The sequence below is a fragment of the Felis catus genome, chromosome C1 (assembly GCF_018350175.1).
Source record: "Felis catus isolate Fca126 chromosome C1, F.catus_Fca126_mat1.0, whole genome shotgun sequence".
Classification (NCBI taxonomy): Eukaryota; Metazoa; Chordata; class Mammalia; order Carnivora; family Felidae; genus Felis; species Felis catus.
Window position 1 is genome coordinate 129,041,052 of NC_058375.1, and position 21,573 is coordinate 129,062,624.

General features: G+C 37.5%; 1 protein-coding gene and 1 long non-coding RNA gene across 14 annotated transcripts in view; one reads left to right on the forward strand and one right to left on the reverse strand.

The window, feature by feature from the left end:
* Positions 1–4,500, forward strand: part of THSD7B (thrombospondin type 1 domain containing 7B) — a 1,583,202-nt gene extending 1,578,702 nt beyond the window's left edge. For all 8 annotated transcript variants that reach the window (XM_045033714.1, XM_045033716.1, XM_045033715.1 and 5 more), the window contains one exon: positions 3,320–4,500. In XM_045033714.1, coding sequence (XP_044889649.1) covers positions 3,320–3,401 — 82 coding nt within the window. In that variant the 3' untranslated portion in view covers positions 3,402–4,500. The remainder of the gene's footprint in view (positions 1–3,319) is intronic.
* Positions 1–21,573, reverse strand: part of LOC111561971 — a 307,562-nt gene that overhangs the window by 8,593 nt on the left and 277,396 nt on the right. The gene's annotated exons all lie outside the window — the stretch shown is intronic.

Genomic DNA, 21,573 nt, shown 5'->3' on the forward strand with positions numbered 1-21,573 from the left:
AAAGTGACGGTGGCTGTCACCAGTGCTCTATTAGGAAGAGTTACGAGGCTCCACCTCAGTCCGACAGGGAAGAACAGTGTGATGGATTAGAGATCCATCCTGGGTATGGGATGAGTGGCGGTGGCCTATTTGCCAAGCAACGGCAGGTCCTGATTTAGTGTGAGTGAGGTGGTCACACCTTTCCTGAGACCAGAGTGGAGGAGAAAATATATTTTGACAAAAAGAATTAAGGGGAAAAGGAGCAGGGCCTCTAAAGACAAGTCCCCAAGTTGGTGGCTTTGCTGAGGACAACCCTGCTACATATCCCCTTCCCTCAGGTTTTTTTTTTAACTCACCAGGAAGGTTTCGAAAGCCACAGCTACCCAGCACAGTATCACCTTACTCGGTTTACCAACATTTAACAACATTTAAACTCTAAAATTTCTCAGGTCGCACACATTCATAGTTACAATATTAGTATCAATTGAGAGGTTACACAATCATAATAAAACGTCGCCTTCATCCAAATGATCCCCAGCACACCCCATGGCCCACAAGGATTTAAGGACTACGTATTAGAAAACCCCTCTTTTTTCCCAGTGGTTGATACAATGTTCATAATTCCTTATGTGGAAACTCAGCTCCTATTTTGAGCACAATATGGGCCCAAAAAACAGCTGACCATGCTTCGGTGTCTCCCTGGCAATGTTGACATAAAGATCCAGCCATCTCTATCCCTCTTCCCCACTCCCCAGGACACAGCTTTTGCTTTTTTGCCCATCACCCTTCACAAATGCAAATTAAGAATGGATAACCAAAAACTATTTGGAAGCACCTCCATATCTTCCCTTCCCCCTCAAAAGGCAAGAGATAGAGGATGAGTAAGACCCCAACTGTCATTTCAGATGAATTATCTTGTATTAGGACAACCTCCACTATAACCAAACCTCCACCACAGTGGATGCACAAGCTGTTACTTCCAAGTTGTCCTCAACTGTCGTTTGTGGGATTTCTTAGCACTTTTAAATGTTACAGATTAGCATGCTCTGGACCTCATTTCAAGCTGGGTCCATTCTCTATGCAAGAGTCTGGGCCAAACAGTAGAACCAGAGCCACTGGAATATACTTCTATATTAAAGTTACATTGAATATTATTCTAATAATGACAAAATGAATACGCTTTTGAGAAGCAGGAAACTGGAGGCTTCCCATGATAGGGGATGCTAGAGCAGGTTCCTTCCTCTCCTCAGTTTCCCTAGTTGGAAGGTGTCTCTGTGTAGCCCATGCCCAGCCTCACCTCATAACCCACTGAGCACCCACTGCACCCCAGCTGCCAGGCAGGAACACAGATGCCATCTGTGGTTTTCCTTCTAATGATTTTTTTTAAGTTTTTTAACATTTATTTTTTAGGGGCAGAGAGGGAGACATAGAATCCAAAGCAGACTCCAGGCTCTGAGCTGTCAGCACAGAGCCCGATGCGGGGCTAGAACTTATGAGATGTGAAATCATGACTTGAGCTTAAGCCGGACGCTTAAGTCACTGAGCCACCAACGTGCCCCCTTCTAGTGATTTAAAAATTTTTTTTCATTTCTTGTTTTTGCTTCATTATGGAACCAAAAAAATAATTTTAGAACTTGAGCATTTAAACTAGGTGATTCTCCCTAAAACCATTTTAATTCTATCAAGCACGCGCACATGTGTGTGTGTGCAGTAAAATTCACGTAATACAGCATTCTCCATTTTAAGTCAGACACAAAAGCCACATATAGAATGGTTCCATCTGGATGAAGTATTCAAAATAGGCAAACCCCTAAGGTGCAGAAGTTTAAGTGGTTGCCAGGGGCTTGAGTGTGGGAGAAATAGGAAGACTACTTCTGTGAATATAGAGTTTCTCTTTGGGTGATGAAAATGTTCTGGAACTAGATAAGATGATGGTTACACAACATTGTGCCACCGAACTGTACACATTAAAATGTGTTTCTAATTTAAGTTCAAAGTATGAAAATTCCCATGTACACACCAAAATGTTTCTACCAAGTGCCAAGTTAATGACATGGATACAGAGGAAGTGCACTGAAGAGGTTGATGGCCTGGGCCTGGGCCTATGTGTTAGATGTGCTTAGTTTTCAGGCTCAGCCACTTGGTGACTTGAGGGAAGGTAAGTGACCTTTCTAGTCCTTCTCTGTAATGAAAAAAAAAAAATTAATGCTTCCCCTCTCTTAGGGTTGTTCTGGGATTTATTGCGATGTAAAATGTTCAGCACAGGGCTTGGCAGTTAGTATATTTCCAATTAATAATAGATGCTATTTGGGGCACCTCAGTCCGTTAAAATCTGACTGGCTCAGGTCATGATCTTGCAGCTCATGAGTTCGAGCCCCGCATCAGGCTCTGTGCTGACAGCTCAGAGCCTGGAGCCTGCTTCGGATTCTGTGTCTCCCTCTCTCTCTCTGCCTCTCCCCTGCTTCTGCTCTCTCTCTCTCTCAAAAATAAACATTAATAAAAATAATGGATGCTATTAAAATAAACTTGGAGACAAGGAAAGAATTGCCTCCCTGCTGGTAAGGACAACCCCCAAGACCTGGGCACTGAAGGCATGAGAATGCAAAAGTACTGAGAAAGGAAGACAGGCCTTATGGTAGAGGTGGGGCACCATGTGGCCAAATTCAAACTATTAACATTCATCAACGTAAATTGAGTTTCACCCATACTAAGACTCAGAGTGTAATGCAGGTTGTTTTGCCCCAGATCTGGGCCATCACTGTGTGATTTACCAAGGTTAGTCAACCTCAGCTTCTCTGAGAAGGAAGAGCAACCCTCCCTGACCTGGCAAAGTTGTCAACCTGCGGTAAAACAGAGACCAGGTGTGAGCGGCTCTGCAGAATCAGAGAAAGTGTCCTGACAGACTGTGGTTACATGGCATCTAAATGTCAGGCTTCAGGCAAGAGCAGAAGTGTGTTTACTTAAAAATGAGACCAGGGTAAGGCACAGAAACCTGGGTGCTACAGCTGCTCATGTTAAACATCTCTGATGTGCATGTGGGTCACAGTAGCTTAGGAATTAGTGAACAGCAGATGTTGGCATTACTGAGTATAAACAAGAACAAGAAAAGTAGCCCTCTACCACGTTCACTGGTTCCATGAAACCATTTTTAAGATTTAGAAAAAATGACAACTTCTCCTTAAAATAGGGGTAAAGTATTCAAAAAACAAAGCCACAGGTTCAGAGCGCTCAATCTTTTGTCATTTAGCTGCTTGAATTTCTATACCTCACAATAGTTTTTGGCAGATCAAACAGAACTCTGTGAACCATTTTTATCTGAGGAATTCTTTTCCCTTTGCAGCAAGAAGCCAAAACCACATCAAAGCACACCTCCCCAACAGAAGCCTCTGACCTTAGCCTACGATGGAGACTTAGACATGTAACCTGAAAAAGAAATCCAAATGTAGACATCAACTGCCTTAACCGCTTTCTCTTTTGTAGCTCTCAGACTTCTCAGTTTTTTGAGGAATCTCATGATGTGATACATTGGGCAGAATGCAAATATTGCGAAAGTAATATTGCCTCAACTTCATTTGGACATGAAGTCAAGGATTATTAGGTCTGCCATTTTGCTTTCAAGTTGTTTGTGGGTGTGTGTTTAATTTTTTGATTCTCCCAAGGGTCCTGAAAAACCCTTCTCTTCCTGTTTGGAAATGGGAAGAAGAAAACATGATGGAATTCCCACAGACTCCCATAAACTTTATCTTCAGCAGCATGATGACAATCTGGAGGAAAGTCGAATCAAGGCGTTTACTGTAAATGACGAGCCTGACACTGCTTTGTTACGCACTATATTAGTGCAAGTCTTTATTCTTCCCATACTTCAACACTGAGTTTTCTAGAGTTTACATTGGTTCAAAGACTTTCAAATTGGATTGCCTATTTTCATGAACACAGAGAGAATGGTTTACCATTTCAGAAATTCTCTGAGTTTTTACCTTTAAATATTGTACTTTGTTTTGTAGCCAGGGGATGATGGCACTTCACGGATTGCATTTGTTGAGGTGGGGGAGGGGGGGAGTGGAGTGGGTGTAATTGCTGGTTTAGAGGAAAGCTAGGTGGTTTCTGAATGAAATATGTATTGAGTGTTAGGTGGTTATATTGGAGAATGAGGCAGATTATTTGATTACTGAAACTGTATTTTAACAGAAACTTAGCCATGTAGATATAGTACTATGCCATACACAGTTGTAATTCAGTTTAATGATGACAAACTCTGCTTTTGTAATTTCAATTTTCTTATCTGAATATTTATAAATTCTTCTTTTGAATTTAATTATCTGACCTCATTTAATATACATCGAACACCAATCCTGTTTGTAGCAAGTCTTGCTTTTATAAGGTTTCAATATCTAAACACATTAAAAGGCTGAAACCATTTTATGAAGATAATTGTTTGTAATTGTAGATGTTGAGAGTAAGAAGGTGCCATCTTGTGGTATTGACTTGTATTTATAACAAATAAAGTGCTCAAGAGACTGAGATGTTGCCTATTCTAAATTTATTCACTTATGAAATACCTTTGGCTTTGACAAAAACAGTTTTACTGACAGCTTCCCTGTGTCACTGTTGTAGGGGTTGACAGCTGAAATCACTGACAGAGGAAAGGATTCTTATTCCACATTCTTAACAATACGAAATAGAGCCAACTACAATTACACAGAGTAGCTCTGAAGGAATATTTAAAGCTCAGTTAATATTAGAACAAACCACTGAAATAAGGCAAATGCTGATGTGTAAAATGACTTTAGAAAATGGGAATGTTAGAAATGTGATGTGGAAAGAGGGTGTTTTCATTTATACTTTTGACTTCTGTTAACCATTTAACACTGACTAACTGGTTTTGTCAATGGCACTATGGTTTTAAAAAAGTAAATGAAAATAGGATCGTTTATATCAATAGTGTGACTAAGGAAACAACCCCTAGAGTTGGCCTCTAATAAGTTCTCTTAAATAAAATCATCAGCAGTCAAGAGACCCTGCTTCAGAAATTAAATCTTGGCTGGGCCCTTTACCTGTGTGTGGTCCAGCATAAAGATTACAAATTATCTCTTGTTTGACCCACAAAATAAAGATAATGAAATCATTTTTATCTCAGGTTAGACATTAAAATAAATGTCAAATGAGATTATGGTTTAAAATGTCCTACAGACACACCAAATATAGACCTTTCTATGGAACAGCTCCCTCTGAAATAAACCCAAAAAATATCTGAACAACTCCTATACATCAGGCACATGAGAAAATATAAACATTGAAACAGGAGAGGCTGGGACACAATCTCACCATAAACCCCATGTGGTTCAGTGACCCACAATTGGAAGGGAACTCACAACCCCAAGTTTCTCCCACAGGAGTAAAGGTTTGAACCCCACTTTAGGCACTCCAGCTTTAAAGAGCTGTACCTGAGAGATGGACACTCTGAAACATCTAGCTTTGAAAGCCAATGGGGCTTGCATCCACAAGGCCTACAAGACTAAAAATAGTGAGAACTAGCTCTTGAACGATTCACACAGACCCACCATGGCTAACCTCGAAGCCACAGCATACAGGCAACAGTCTTTCTATGAAAGAAGCTATTTGCTTATATTAAAATCTTTGACTTGAGGGTCAGGTATCTAACATACATAGAGGGGCCTACAAAAATACAAAGACCATGGAAGCTGGTGGACACCATCTTTATGCTCTCCCATTGCCTTAAAGTAACCAGTATCTTCTAGAAAGGAGACTGTATATACATCTGGGGCCCTGGTTGTTGTAGCTTCAACCCAGGGGAGGCCTCCTGACCACCTGATTCTGGTGTCCACTGAGCTTTTTGTTCACAGGTTTGATGAAAAGGCATCAAACAACAAGCAGTACTTAACTTGCTATTACCCCAGGGCTCAGTGGAGAAGGAAGAGACTGAAATGCCCATCTCCTAGTCTTTTCCTATAAGAGATACATTTACATACTTTAAAAGCTGCTGCCTGAGGTTCCAGCTTCCAATCAATTTGAATCTAAATGCTGTCTGAGATCCTCGCCTTTGGGACACTAACAAGTCTTGGTAGACCCTCATCTAATGAGAGCCACTAAGAAATGAGTAGGCTGCTTGGACAATCGCAAAGGTTTGACAGACTAGCAGGGTTAATTGAAAATGTTCATCTGTACAAAGCCACTCCTTCAAGACTGTAGAGGTGGCTGTTTTATCGAATGGATAGAAACCAACACAGAGTTGAGGAAAATGAAGAAACAGAGGAATATGTTCCAAATGAAAGAACAAGATAAAACTTCAGAAAAATACCTTAATGAAATATAGATAAGTGATTTACCTGACAAAGTGTTTAAAATAGCAGGCATTGACCCATCTATATGCTGCCTATAAGAGACTCACTTCAGATCCAAGGACACAGACTGAAAATGAGGGGATGGAGAAAGAGATTTCATGCAAGTAGAAACCAAAACCTGGGATAGCTATTCTTACATCAGACAAAATAGACTTTAAAACAAAGACTATAATCAGACACAAAGAATATCATTACATAATGATAAAAGGGTCAACCCCAAAAGTATATAAAATCGCTCAATATTTATGCACTCAACATAGAACACCTAAAATATAGAAAGCAATTATTAATATACGTAAAGGGAGCAAAAGCAATACAATAATAAGAGACTTTAGTTCCCCACTTTCGTCAATGGATAGATCAAAATCAGTAAGGGAAATATTAGCCTTAAATAACACATTAGACCAGATGGACTTGACATATACAGGATATTTTATCCCAAAGCAGCAGAATATACATTCTTCTCAAAGCACACATGGAACATTCTCACACAAAATAAGTATACTTCAAGATTGAAATCATCTCAAGCATATTTTCTGACCATAATAGTATGAAACTAGAAATCAAATACAACAAGAAAACTGGAAAATCCCCAAATACATAAAGATTAAATAAACATGCTCTGTACAAACCAATAGTGATAATGCATATATCATAATAAGGCTTACATCAAGAAACAAAAAGATCTCAGGAAGGAGGCAGTGTAGGAAGATCCTGAGCTAACTTCCTCCCATTTGGACATACCAAATTAATAACTACATGTATTGCACCTCATTCTAAAAAAATACTTGGAGAAGGGCACAACAGATCTTCATCAAGTGTCTATGTTAAAGCTAGTGTTATAGCTAACATCATAAAAATAAAGACATATAAAAAGGCCATATGTGGCCAGGAACCAAGCCTGCAGCACACAACAACACACAACTGAGAGGGATATCATTAGCATGAAAGAGCTAGGGGATAAATCCCCACACTGGGCATTCCTAGCCATGGGAACCTGCACAGGGAAGATGAGTACCTCTAACTCTGCCTGTAAATATCAATGGGACTTTGGGCCCCTGGGTGGCTCAGTTAGTTAGGCATCTGACTTTGGCTCAAGTCATGATCTCACAGTCCGTGAGTTTGAGCGCTGTGTCGGGCTCTGTGCTGACAGCTCAGATCCTGGAACTGCTTCGGATTATGTGTCTCCCTCTCTCTGTGCCCCTCCCCCACTCATGCTCTGTCTCTCTCTCTCAAAAATAAACATTAATTTTTTTTTAATTAAAAAAAAATCAGTGGGATTTAACTGTGGGAGAGCCAGAAAAACCAGGTCTCTGCTCTTAAAGAGCCAGTACACTTTATCACTTGGCCTGAGAACCAGCACAGAAATAGTCTGAAAGCACTTGGCTTATACATGAAGATGTATTGACTAATTATTTTAGGACGTGTGCCAGAGGGGCAGGGATCTACAGGAACTTTCTCTGGAAATAGAAGTGCTAGTAGGCATCATTTTTCTCATCCTCCATCATCCTGGATAGCCAGATGCTTGTGGCCTGTTCTGACACCCTCCATTTATCTTGCCAGGACTGCTTGCCCTCCCCATCATTCCCATGTAGAGCCGCCCCACCCAGCCCACCCACCCCAGCAGGTACCCTTCCAAAGTGACTCCTGCCCCACTACACCCAGCAGGCAGACTCAGTTCAGACCAGTGTCTCCTCAAAGTGTCCAACCACACCCAGAAGGCAGTCTCACTTGGGACTGATGCGCTAAAGCTGCCCCCACTCCAAAGAGGAGGGGGGCTGATCCTACCCGGCAGGACTCCTGCACTAGCTGCACCCGGGACTCACAGCTAACCAAGTCAGGGACAGGCTCTACCCACCAGCGCACACATGGCAGTAGCAACCAAATATTGCAGACAGTGATGCTGAGAGCTGGCCCCACCTGACAGCAAGTCTGCGGTGGCTGCAGCCAGGTCTCTCAACTAATAGTGTTGTGTACAAACCCTACCCACCAGCACACACAGAGTAGCTGCAACTGGGCCTCTCAGCCAGCTCTGCAGGGGGAAGTTCCTATCAACCAGGGTGCACACAGCAGTTGCAGCCCACCACTGCAGCCAGTCTAGTTGAGGGCCGGCCCCCTGCCCACCAGCCCACATTAAACATTTGCAGCAGAGATTCTCAGTCAGCCAGGAAGGGGACAGGCCCCTCCCATAAACACCACCAGCACTTGTGGCTCAGCCACAACAGGAGGGCACATGCAGCCCACACAGGGTACATCAGTGGAACAGCTTGTCCTGGGGACCAGGGTCAGGATTGGGCTATAGGGCATCACAAGATCTTTCTATATAATGTCACTTCTTGCAAGACCAGGAGACATAGTTGACGTACCTAACACGTAGAAGCAAACACAGATTCAGACAAAATGAGAAAACAAAGGAATATGTTCCAAATGAAAGAACCACAAAAACCACAGAAAAGGAGCTAAATAAAACAGAGACATGCAATCTACCTGATATGAGTTTAAATAATGGTCATAAAGGTAATCAACAGAGTTAAGGAAGAGTGGAAAAACTCAATGAGAACCTCAAAAAAATAGAAAATGTAAAAAAAGAACCATACAGTACAGAAGAATATAATAACTGAAATGAAAAATAAACTAGGGGAAACAGTAGTAGATTTGAGTGAGGATGCAAAAGAATATATCAACAATATGGAAGACAGGGTAATGGAAAGCAACAAGCTGAAAAAAAAAAAGTTTTTAAAAGGAGAGTTTATGGTAACTCTGAGACAATAAGCATAGTAACATTCACATTATAGGGGTCCCAGAGGAGAAGAGAGAGAGATAAAGGGACAGAAAAGTTATTTGAAGAAATAATACCTGAAAACTTCTGTAACCTGGGGAAGGAAACAGACATCCAGGTTCAGGAATCACAAGGAGTCCCAAACAAGATAAACCCAAGCAGGTCCACACTAAAACAATATAATTAAAATGACAAAAATAAAAGATAAAGAAACTTAAAAGCAGCAAGAGAAAAGCAAATAGTTATAGACAATGAAAATCCCATAGGAGTATCAGCTGATTTTTCAGAAGAAACTTTGCAGACTAGAAAGAAATGGCATGGTATATTTAAAGTACTGAAAGGAAAGGAAAAAAAAAAAAGGCTGTAACCAAGAATACTCTATCCAACAAGGTTATTATTCAAAATAGGGGAAAGAGAGAGAGTGAGAGAGAGAGTTTCCCAGCAAACAAATGTTAAAGAACTTTATCTCTATTGAAACCAGCACTAACATTTCTTGTGAAAAGACTTTTGTAAGTGGATAAGAAAGGACCATAACTGGAAGAAAATTAGAACACAAAAGTAGTAAAATAAATTATATCTACAAATATCAGTCAAGAGACGCATAAAATAAAACGTAAAATATGGTGTCATATACACAAAACATGGAGAAAAGAGTAAAATTTTGTGCTTTGGAATGTATTCGAATATAAACGACTATTACCTAGAAATTGCTATACACATAGGTTGTTAAATATGAACTTCATTGTAACCAAAAACCTATAATACATAGACAAAAAATAAAAATAGAGAGAAAGGTATCTAAGTACAACATGGAATAGAGTCATCAAAACACAAGGGAAGAGGGCAAGAAAAGGAGAAAGAAAGAACTACAAAAATAATGAAAACACATTTAACAAAATGGCCATCAGAACATACCTATCAATATTTACTTTAAATATAAATGGACTAACTGCAACAATCAAGTGATAGGGTGACTGAATGGACAATAAAATAAGACCTATCTATGTGCTGCCTACAGGAGACATACTTCAGACCCATAGACACAAAGAATGAAAGTGAAGGGATGGGGAAAGATCTATTCCATGCAAATGGAAACAAAGAGAAAGCTGGAGTAATAATACTTTGAGACAAAAAAATTGACTTTAAAACAAAGACTGTGGGTCCAGTTTCAGTCCAAGACCCTGAACTCACAGACACCAAATCAACATCTATTTAGAGGGCTAACTAAACCGTTTCTATAGGAAAAAAGAGCAAGAGACCACATAGAGAATGGCAAGAAAGACTGACACACAGTTAACTAAGGAAACCCTCACATCTTGTGCTGAAAACTACAGCGAGGACGAATAGTACTGAGGAGCCATGAGCTGATTTGTCTGATTTGAGGCACAGAAAAACAAGACAGACAGACAAACACAGTTTAAAAGAGCAGCTAGATAGTTCTGGTCCCAGATGGCAATGAAAGAAGACTCTGGGGCGCCTGGGTGGCGCAGTCGGTTAAGCGTCCGACTTCAGCCAGGTCACGATCTCGCGGTCCGTGAGTTCGAGCCCCGCGTCAGGCTCTGGGCTGATGGCTCAGAGCCTGGAGCCTGTTTCCGATTCTGTGTCTCCCTCTCTCTCTGCCCCTCCCCCGTTCATGCTCTGTCTCTCTCTGTCCCAAAAATAAATAAACGTCGAAAAAAAAAAATTAAAAAAAAAAAAAAAAGCCTAGGCCAGAAAAGTCTGGATACCATTTGGGCAGGTCCCTATGCCATAGCTGGTGGGGCTCCAATCATCAAAGCAATCTTGTGACCTCAGAAGCCCTGGATCCTTAAGCCTAGACCAGCCCAAATCATGATGGAACATAGGGGAAAAAAAAGTTGAAGTTTAAAAGGGCCAAGGAGTTGTGGAGACACTCTCCCTACCTCCACCTTAAAAGACCAGACCAAAACAGTGTCCAGATCACAGTGAACTTGAGACATTAGCAAGTCCAGGGTCCTCAAGCCCACACCAGCCTCTGTGGTGCTGGAGCACAGAAAATAAGCCACAGGTTTTGTATGGGGTTTGTTGTTGTTGTTTACTTTGTTTTATTAAATTTTTTGGTATGCTTTTTAATTATTTATTTTACAGCAAAACCTTGGTTTACAAGCATAATTTGTTCCAGAAACATGCTTGTAATCCAAAGCACTTGTATATCAAAGTGAATTTCAAGAACCATTGGTTCAGTTGTTATCATGTGATGTTCAGCATCATGTACTACTCGTATTGATACACACTGTTCGTTTATAAAGTTACAATTTATTAAAAATGTTTGCTCATCTTGCAGAGTAGTCACAGCACAAGTTACTCCCAATCCAAGGTTTTACTGTGTTTTTCAATTTGTCTTAATTTTGTGCTTTTTGTTTTCTCACTTTCTCTTTTTTCTTCTTTTATTATTTTGTTTCATTTTTTTCTTTCATTATTATTATTTTCTTTTCTTTAAAAAGCAATGACTTAAAAGATTAGCTAGCATATACTGCCACAGTTTCAGTCAGGCAGCAAAAGTCACCAAACTCAAAGAGTCTATATAGGGAACTACTCCCTCAAGTTTAGGAAAAGTAGCCATTCTGCCCAATTCATAGAAACAAACACAAATTTAGGCAAAATGGGGAAACAGAGGAATATGCTCCCCCAAAAAAAGAACAAAAATAAACCTCAAAAAAGGAATTAAATAAAACAGAGATAAGCAATATTCCTGATAAAGAATTTAAAGAGATGATCATAGAGATATTAACCAGGCTACAGAAAACAGTGGCCTTCAATAAAGAGATGGAAAATATTAAAAAGAACCAATCAGAGTTGAACACTAACAAATTAAAAGCACAAACTAGAGGGAAGCAAAAGTAGATTATAGGATGCAGAGAAACATATCAGCAATCTGGAAAACTGGGTATGGAAAACACAAGCTGAAGAGAAAAAAGAGAAAAAAAATTAAAAATGAGGCTAGATTAAAAGATCTCTAGGACATCAAGTAAACAAACATTTGCATTAAAGGGGTCCCAGAAGAAGAAGAAGAAGAAGAAGAGAGAAAGGTGTAGAAAATTTATTTGAAAAAATAATAACTGAAAACTTCCCTACCTTGGGAAGGAAATAGACTCCAAATCAAAGAAGCATGAAGAATTTCAAAGAACGTGAGCCCAGGAAGGTTCATACCATAGCACATAATTAAAATGCCAAAGATTAAAGAGAAAGAATCTTTAAGCCAGCAAGAGATAGACAAAAATTTACCTTTGAGGTGAAAACCTCTGAGACCATCAGCTGCTTTTTCAGCAGAAGCATCGCAGGCCTGAAAGAAGTGGCATGATATATTCAAAGTGATAAAAGGAAAAAAATCTAAAAAATCTACAAAGAAGAATAGTCTACCCAGCAAGGTTATCATTCATATTTGACCAGGAGATAGGAGTTTCCCAGACCAAAAAAAAAAAAAAAAAAAAAAAAAAAAAAAAGAAAAGAAAGAAAAGGAGTTTATCAGTAGTAAACCAGCCTCATAAGAAATGATAAAAGGACTTCAAGTGCAAGAAATGGCCATAATTAGCATTAAGAAAATTATTAGTAAGAAGATGTAAAATATGACAACATATACATAAAATGTGGAGGAGAGAGTAAAACAGGAAGAGAAGAGGAAAAAGAAAAAAAATGAGAGAAAGAAAAACATAACTCTATAGAAGCACATTAATCACAGAGAAAGCAAGGAAGAATTAAAAAAACAACAGAAAACAATTTTTTAAATGATAATAAGTACAAACCTATCAAAAATCTCTTCAAATGTAAATGATCTAAATGTTCCAGTCAAAAGACACAGGGTGGCAGAAGGGATAAGTAATAATATTAGTAATAATTAATAATAATAAAGACTGATTGATATGCTGCCTACAAGAGGCGTACCTCAAATCTAAAGTTAAGGGATGGGAAAACTTTCTCAATGGAAATGGAAGCAAAAAATAAAAAAAGCCATGGTAGCAATGCATATACCAGACAACATAGATTTTAAAACAAAGACTATAACGAGACAAAGAAAGACATTATAGGATGATAAAGGAATCAATCCAGCAAGAGGAAATAACAATTATAAATATCTAACAACAACTAAGTAAGGAGAAGAACCTGCATCTGAAAAGTTAGGAAGGTCAGAAAGCTTGCCCATAGGAAGGAGGGAGTGCAGAGAGGGCCATTGAACAGGGAGCTCACACAGGGAAGACCAATTCCCATAGCATTTGTCTTTAAAAACCAGAGGGGTTGGGGGCACCTGGGTGGCTCAGTCAATTGAGCGTCTGACTCTTGGTTTTGTCTCAGGTCATGATCTCATGGCTACGTGGGTTTGAGCCCCACATGGGGCTCTGTGCTGACAGTGTCGAGCCTGCCTGGGATTCACTCTCCCCTTCTCTCTCTGCCCCTCCCCCACTCATGCTGTCTCTGTCTCAAATAAATAAACTTTAAAAAATATAAATAAATAAATAATAAATAAATAAATCAACAAATAAATAAATAAATAAAACAAACCCCAGAGGAGTTGAATTCTCTGAGTTTGTAAAACCAATAGGGCTAGGAACCCAGAGCTTTGGAGGTCACCTGACTTAGCTCTGGGCAAGCAGGTAGGGCAAATGATAGCTGGACTACCACTTTTACAGAGACAGCAGCTTTCATAAACACACAACATAAAAATGGTATTTTACACAATTCCAGGAAAAAACAGGAGACAGGTCTGTTCATACTGATTCCTAAGTATTTGGAGGGACTTCCTTATAAATGAGGGAGCAGGCAGGCACCATTTTCCTACCCTATTCCCCAGAATTTGGAGAGATACCTGTTGGAGGCAGGGCTGCACAGACACTTGCTACCTAACTCACTAGGGGTGCACCACTCTCCTGAGTTCCCCTGAGGACTCACCCATTCCAGAACTGCTGTCCTCGGCCCTGAGCTCATCTCAGTACCCATCTACCATGTCCTGCTTAGCTGCGTGCCCCCATCCACCCTTATATTTTTTGCCCAGCTGTGCATCCCTAGCTGCCATGGCATGCAGTCTCCAGCCAACACATCATTTCAGGGGATCAGGCATAGGACCAGTGTCCTAACATACATTTTGTTAATACCACCCCACTTCTCCCAAGTTCCTTGGTGGGTATGTCCCCCAAGAGCTGGCATGCCTGTGTCCCATTAACACCACAGAAAGCAAGCACAGCCCACAACAAGCAGAAAGTCAGTGCAGATCACACATGGAAAGGAAAAGTGACTCAGACACAATAGGAGGGCATAAGCAACATACATAGATACTCTTCTGAAGTGCCAGGTTCTGGTGAACAGGGGACACTGGAGTTCAGGGGACTCCAGGACCTCTTCTTCATAAACTCACTACTTTCAAGAACAGAAGACACAGCTGATTTTCTTAACACACAGAAATAGACAGAGAGGGAGACAAAATGAGGAAACAGAAAAATTTATCTAAAATGAAAGAACAGGACAAGGTCACAGCTAGACACAGAAGCAAAACAGATAAAAGTAATATGACTGATAAATAACTTAAAGCAGTGATTATAAGGATACTCTGTGAACTTGAGAAGAGTGGATGACGAGTGAGACCTTTAACACAGAGGTAAAGAATAACATAGTAGAGAGAAAGTTTACAATAAATGAAATTAGAGAAAAGAATTATACAAAACAAGAATACACTTAAAGAATGCAGTGACTGCATCAAACATAATAACATTCATAGTGTAGAAGTCCCAGTAGAAGACAGAGAAAGAAGGCAGAAAATTTATTTGAAGAAATAATAGCTGAAAACATCCCTGATCTTGTGAAGGAAAAAGATATCCAGATTCAGGAGGCACAGAAAACCGCCAACAGAATCAATAAAAACAGACTGATACCAATTCATAATGTAATTAAATTTGCAAAATATAATGATAAAGAAAAAATTCTAAAAGCAAGAGAAAAAAAAAAGTCACTAACTTACAGGCTAAGAAAACCCATAAGGCTAACAGAAGATTTTTCAACAGAAACTTTGCAAGCTTGAAGGGAGTAACATGATATATTCAAAGTGCTGAAAGGGAAAAATCTGCAGCCAAGCATACTCTATCCAGCAAGTCTATCATTCAGAATAGAAGGAGAGATAAAGAATTTCTCAAACAAAAACTAAAGGAGTTTATGAACACTAAACCAGGTCTGCAAGAAATATTAAAAGGAACTCTTTGAGTGGAAAGGAGAGACCAAATGTGACAGTATAGAGATAGGAAACACAAAAACAGTAAAAATGAGTATTTATGTAAAAAATCAAAGAACTCACAAAAAAAGGATATAAAATATAATAATATATACCTAAAACACTGGAAGGAGAGGAGAAAAGGGTGGGTTCAAACTTAAACAACCATCAACTTAATATAGGCTGCTATATGGAGATGAAATTATATGCAAACCTAATGAAAACCATATATCAAAAACCACTAATAAACATTCAAAGAATAAAAAGAAAGAAATACAAGTATATCATTAAGGAAAATCAGCAAAACATTAAAGAGAGAAAGACAGGAAAGAATCAGAGAGAATCTTCAGAAACCACAAAACCAGTAATAAAATGATAATAAATATATATATATATGTATGTATATATATATGTGTGTGTGTGTGTGTGCGCGTACTTTGAATGTAAATGGACCAAATACTTCAATCAAAAGACATAGGGTGCATAATGTATTAAAAAACAAACCCCATCTATATGCTGCTTACAAGAGACAAATTTTAGACCTAAAGATGCCTGCAGATTGAAAGTGAGAGGACAGAGAAACATCTATCATACAAATGGATGTCAAAAGAAAGCCAGAGGTGCAATACTTGTATCTGACAAAATGTATTTTAAAAGAAAGACTGTGACAAAAGACAAAGAAGGACACCATATTGTAAGGGGGACAACCCAAAATGAAGATATAACAATTGTAAATATTTTTGCACCAAACACAGAAGTATCTAAATACATGAAACAGTTAATGACAAACATAAAGTAATAAACTGATAATAATACAATAATAGTAGGTACTTTAATACCTCACTTACATCAATGGAAAAATCATCTAAATAGAATATCAACAAGGAAACAATGGCTTTGAATGACACACTGGAACAGATGAATTTAACAGATATATTCATAACATTCCATCCTAAAACAGCAGAATACACATGCTTTTCAAGTGCACATGGAGAATTCTCCAGAACAGATCACATATTAACCCACAAAACAAATCTCAAAAAATTCAAAATTGAAATCGTACCATGCATATTTTATGAACGCAACACTATAAAACTAGAATTTAGCCATAAGAAAAAAAATCTGTAAAGACCACAAATACATGGAAATTAAACAAAATGCTATAAACAATGAACGGGTCAACCAGGAAATCAAAGAAGAATTTAAAAACTACATGGAAACAAATGAAAACAAAAACACAATGGTCCAAAATCTCTGGGATGCAGCAAAAACAGTTCTAAGAAAGAAAGAAAAAGAAAGAAGGAAGAAGGAAGAAGGAAGAAGTAGAAACATCTCAAATAAATAACCTAACCTTTCACCTAAAGGAGGTAGAAAAAGAACAAACAAAACTTAAAAACAGCAGAAGGAAAGCAATAAACATGAGAGAAGTAAATGATTTAGAAACTATAAAAACATGGTACAGATCAAAACCAAGAGCTAGTTCTTTGTAAAATCAAAGTTGATAAATCCTTAGCCAGACTTATCAAGAAAAAAAGAACAAAGGACTAAAAATCACAAATGATAGATGAGAAATCACAACAAACACCACAGAAATATAAATAATCATAAGAGAATATAATGAAAAACTATATGCCAACAAATTGGACAACCTACAAGAAATGCATAAAGTCCTAGAAACATTTAAACTCCCAAAACTGAAACAGGAGAAAATAGAAAATTTGAACAGCTGATAACCAGCAAAGAAATGGAGTCAGTAAATGAAAAAAAACAAAAAAACAAAAAAACAAAACTCCCCCAAAACAAATGTCCAGGACCAGATGTGCCCATAGACAAATTCTACCAAACCCTGAAGAGTTAATACCTATTCTTCTTAAACTATTTCAAAAAAATAGAAAGGGAAAGAAAACTTCCAAAATCATTCTACAAGGCCAGCATAACTCTGATACCAAAACCAGATAAAGACACCACTAAAAAAGAACTACAGGCCAGTATCCCTGATGAATATGGATGCAAAAATTCTCAATAAAATACTAGCAAACCAAATTCAGCAATACATTAAAAAATTATTCACCATGATCAATTGTATATATTTCTGGGTTGCAACTGTTATTTAATATTCAGAAATCAATGTGATACATCACATCAGTAAGAGAAAGGATAGAAACTATATGATCCTTTCAATAGTTGCAGAAAAAGAATTTGACAAAGTACAATACCCATTTATGATAAAAACCCTCAACAAAATAGGCTTAGAGGGAAAAAAACCTCAACATAATAAAGACCATGGATAAAAAACCCACAGCTAACATCATCCTTAATGGGGAAAAACTGAGAGCTTTCCTCTACAGTCAAGAACAAAACAAGGATGTCTACTCTCACCACTTTTATTCAACATAGTACTGTAAGTCCTAGACACAGCAATGAGACAATAAAAAAACAAATAAAAGGCATCCAAATAGGTATAGAAGAAGTAACATTTTCACTATTTGCAGATGATATGATACTATATATAGAAAACCCTAAAGATTCCAAGAAAACACTGCTAGAACTGATGAATGAATTCAGTAAAGTCATAGGGTACAAAATCAATGTACAGAAATCTATTGCATTTCTACACACCAAGAATGAAGCAGCAGAAAGAGAAAATAAGAAAACAACCCAACTTACAATTGCACCAAAAATAATTTCACCAAAGAGGTGAAAGATCTGTACCCTGAAAATAATAAAACAGTGATGAAAGAAATTGAAGAGGACACAAAGAAATGGAAAGATATTCCACGCTCATGGATTGAAAAAAGAAATATTGTTAAAATACCATACTACCCAAAGCAATATACACACTTAATGGAATCCCTTTAAAAATACCAATAGAATTTTTCACAGAGCTAGAACTAACAATCCTAAAATTTGTATGGAACCACAAAAGACCCTGAGTAGTCAAAGCAATCTTGAAAAAGAAAGGCAAAGCTGGAGGCATCACAATTAGGGACTTCAAGTTATTTTACAAAGCTGTAGTAATCAAGCCAGTATGCACTGATACAAAACAAGGCACACATATCAATGGGACAGAATATGAAATCCAGAAAAAAACCATAATTATATGGCCAATTAATCTTCAACAAAGCAGGACAGGAATATCCAACAGGAAAAATACAATCTCTTTAACAAAGGTGCTGGGAAAACAGGACAGCTACGTGCAAAAAAAACGAAACTGGACAACTCTTTTATGCCATACATAAAAACAATCCATGCCAAACCCAAAATGGATTAAAGACCTAAATGTGAGACCTGAAACCACAAAAATCTTAGAGAAGAACACAGGCAATAACCTCTTTGACACTGGTCATAGCAACATCTTTCTACATAGGTCTCCTGAGGCACAAGAAACAAAAGCAAAAATAAACAATTGGGACTTCATCAATATAGAAATGTTATGCATAGCAAAGTGAAAAAAAAAAAACTAAAAGGCAATTTAGGCAATGAGACAAGATATTTGCAGATGATGTATCCAATAAAGGGCTAGTATCCAAAAGATAAAGAATTTATAGAACTCAACACCAAAAAAATAAATAAATAACCCATTTTAAAAATGGATAGAAGACATGAACGGACATTTCTCCAAAGAAGACATCCAGGTGGCCAATAGACACATGAAAAGATGATCATCATCACTTATCATCAGGGAAATACAAATCAAAACTACAATGAGATGTTACCTCACACCTGTCAGAATCGCTAACATCAACAACACAAGAAATAATATGTGTTGGTGAGGATGTGGAGAAAAAGGAATACACATGCACTGTTGATAGGAACGTCAACTTGTACAGCCACTGTCGAAAACAGTGTGGAGTTTCCTTAAGTTAAAAATAGAACTGCATCATGATCCAGCAATCATATTACTGGGTTTTTACCCAAAGAATACAAAAACACTAATTCAAAGGAATCCATGTAACCCTATGTTCATAGCAGAATTATTTACAACACCCAAGATATGGAAGGAGCCTGACTGTCCATCAACTGATAAATGGGTAAAGATGTGGTATATATACACAATGAAATATTATTCAGCCATAAAAAGAAAGTAATCTTGTCATTTGCAAAGACATGATGGATAGAGCTAGAGAGTATAAGCAGCATATGACAGTGAAAGACGAATACCATATAATTTCACTCACATGCAGAATTTAAGAAACAAACAAGCAAAGGGGAAAAAACGAGGGAGAAAGTCGAGGCAAAAAACACACTTTTAATTTTAGAAAACAAGCTGATGGTTATCAGAGGGGAAGGGTGGTGGTGGTATGGGTTTAATAGGTGATGAGGATTAGGGAGTGGACTTGTGAGGAGTACAGGGTGATGTATGGAACTGTTGGATTATTATGTTGTACACCTGAAACTAATATAACACTATATGTTAACTAGAATTATTAGAAAGTTAAAAAACAAAAAGTTAAAAAACAAAACAAGTGTTGGTGAGGATGTGGGAAAGGGAATTCTTCTACACTGTTGGTGGGAGTATAAATTGGTACAGCCACTATGGAAAAAAACATGGAGTTTCCTAAAAAAATTAAAAATATAACTATCCTATTATCCAGCAATTCTACTTCTTGGTCTTTATCCAAAGCATACAACAATAACTTGAAAATATATATATACTTTCATGTTCACTGCAGCATTATTTATAGTAGCCAGGACATGGCAAAAATCTAAGTATTGCTAAATAGATGGATGAAAACTAAAGAAGTTGTGGTACACGTGCACGTGCATGCACACAAACATGCAACGGAGTATGATTCACCCCTAACAAAATGGCATCTTGCCGTTTGAAGTATGGATGGGCTTTGATGGCATTATGTTAAGTAAAATAAGTGAGACAGAGAACGACGAATGCCACATGATCTTGCTTATGTGTACAATATCAAAACAAAAAAACAAGCTCATGTACACAGAGAATAAATTGGTAGTTGCCAGTGGCAGGGGGTAAGGAATAGGAGAGATGGGTGAAAGTGGTCAAAAAGTACAAGCTTCCAATTATAAAATAAATAAGTCATGGGGATATAAGGTACAGCATAATGACTATAAACTGTATTTTGTATTTGAAGGTAGCTAAGAATAGATCTTAAAAGTTCTTATCACAGGAAAACCAAAACTTATAACTATGTGTGGTGATAGCCATCCACTAAACTTATGCTAATCATTTTGCAATATATCCATATTGAATCATTATGTTGTGTACCTGAAACTAATATATGTCAGTTATACCTCAATAAAAAAAGAAGAAATAGGAAAGTAAAAGTAGGGGAAATAAAAATTACCAGTATGTACTAAGAGTTCTGGTTATAGGTGGAGGATTGAGAATGTCATTTTGAGAAGTGAATACTCAATATTATCTACATATTTTGAAATATTTGTGACAAATTTTTCCCTTAAACGTACAAGTAGATTCATGTGTATTAAGAGTATTAGAAAAAATGAATCCCAAAATAGATCATTCATGCCCTTTTCAAACCTGGCCTCCAAAGCAAAGCATCATAAACTTAAAAACTACAGTAATAGATCCCTTGTTTTATGTTTCAAAGATTAGAGTATCATGCATTTTTTTATTTTGAAAATGATCTGAAATAAGTAGTACTAAGTATTGAGTACCACACTAATAATACTAAGTATATCTGAGGATAACTTCACCATAACCTACCACCATTGTTAAATCTGTATAGATTATATGAGTTTGGAACAATCATGATGTTAGCAATAAATTTTCTGCTTTATTCTAAAATAATAATAAATGTAAGATAATTAGTATTCATCACATATCAAAAGTACAATATTATCTATAATTACTATTACATAGTACATTAAGAATTGAGGCCTTTTGATCATTCAAGTGTCACATTTATTTATTTTTGTTTCATTTACTATAAATTCAGTAATTATCCATGTATTGAATTTGTGTTAAGAGATTTTTCAACATCTATGGCTTGCATAACTTACCAGATATACACAATAGTTAAGATATTTTTATTCCAGTTACATTTATTTTTCAAAGACCATGATTGTACAGATTTCTTGTATTCATTCTTACATACTAAACATCTACCATGGGCTAGGTACAGTGCTAGAAGTTACACTGTTCGATCAGTGAGACAGGATTCCTTCTACTTTTACTTTAATTAAAATTATACCACAGAGATCCAAAGATATGGAAACCACCTCTCTAGAACAAAGCCAAGTAAAGAAATGTA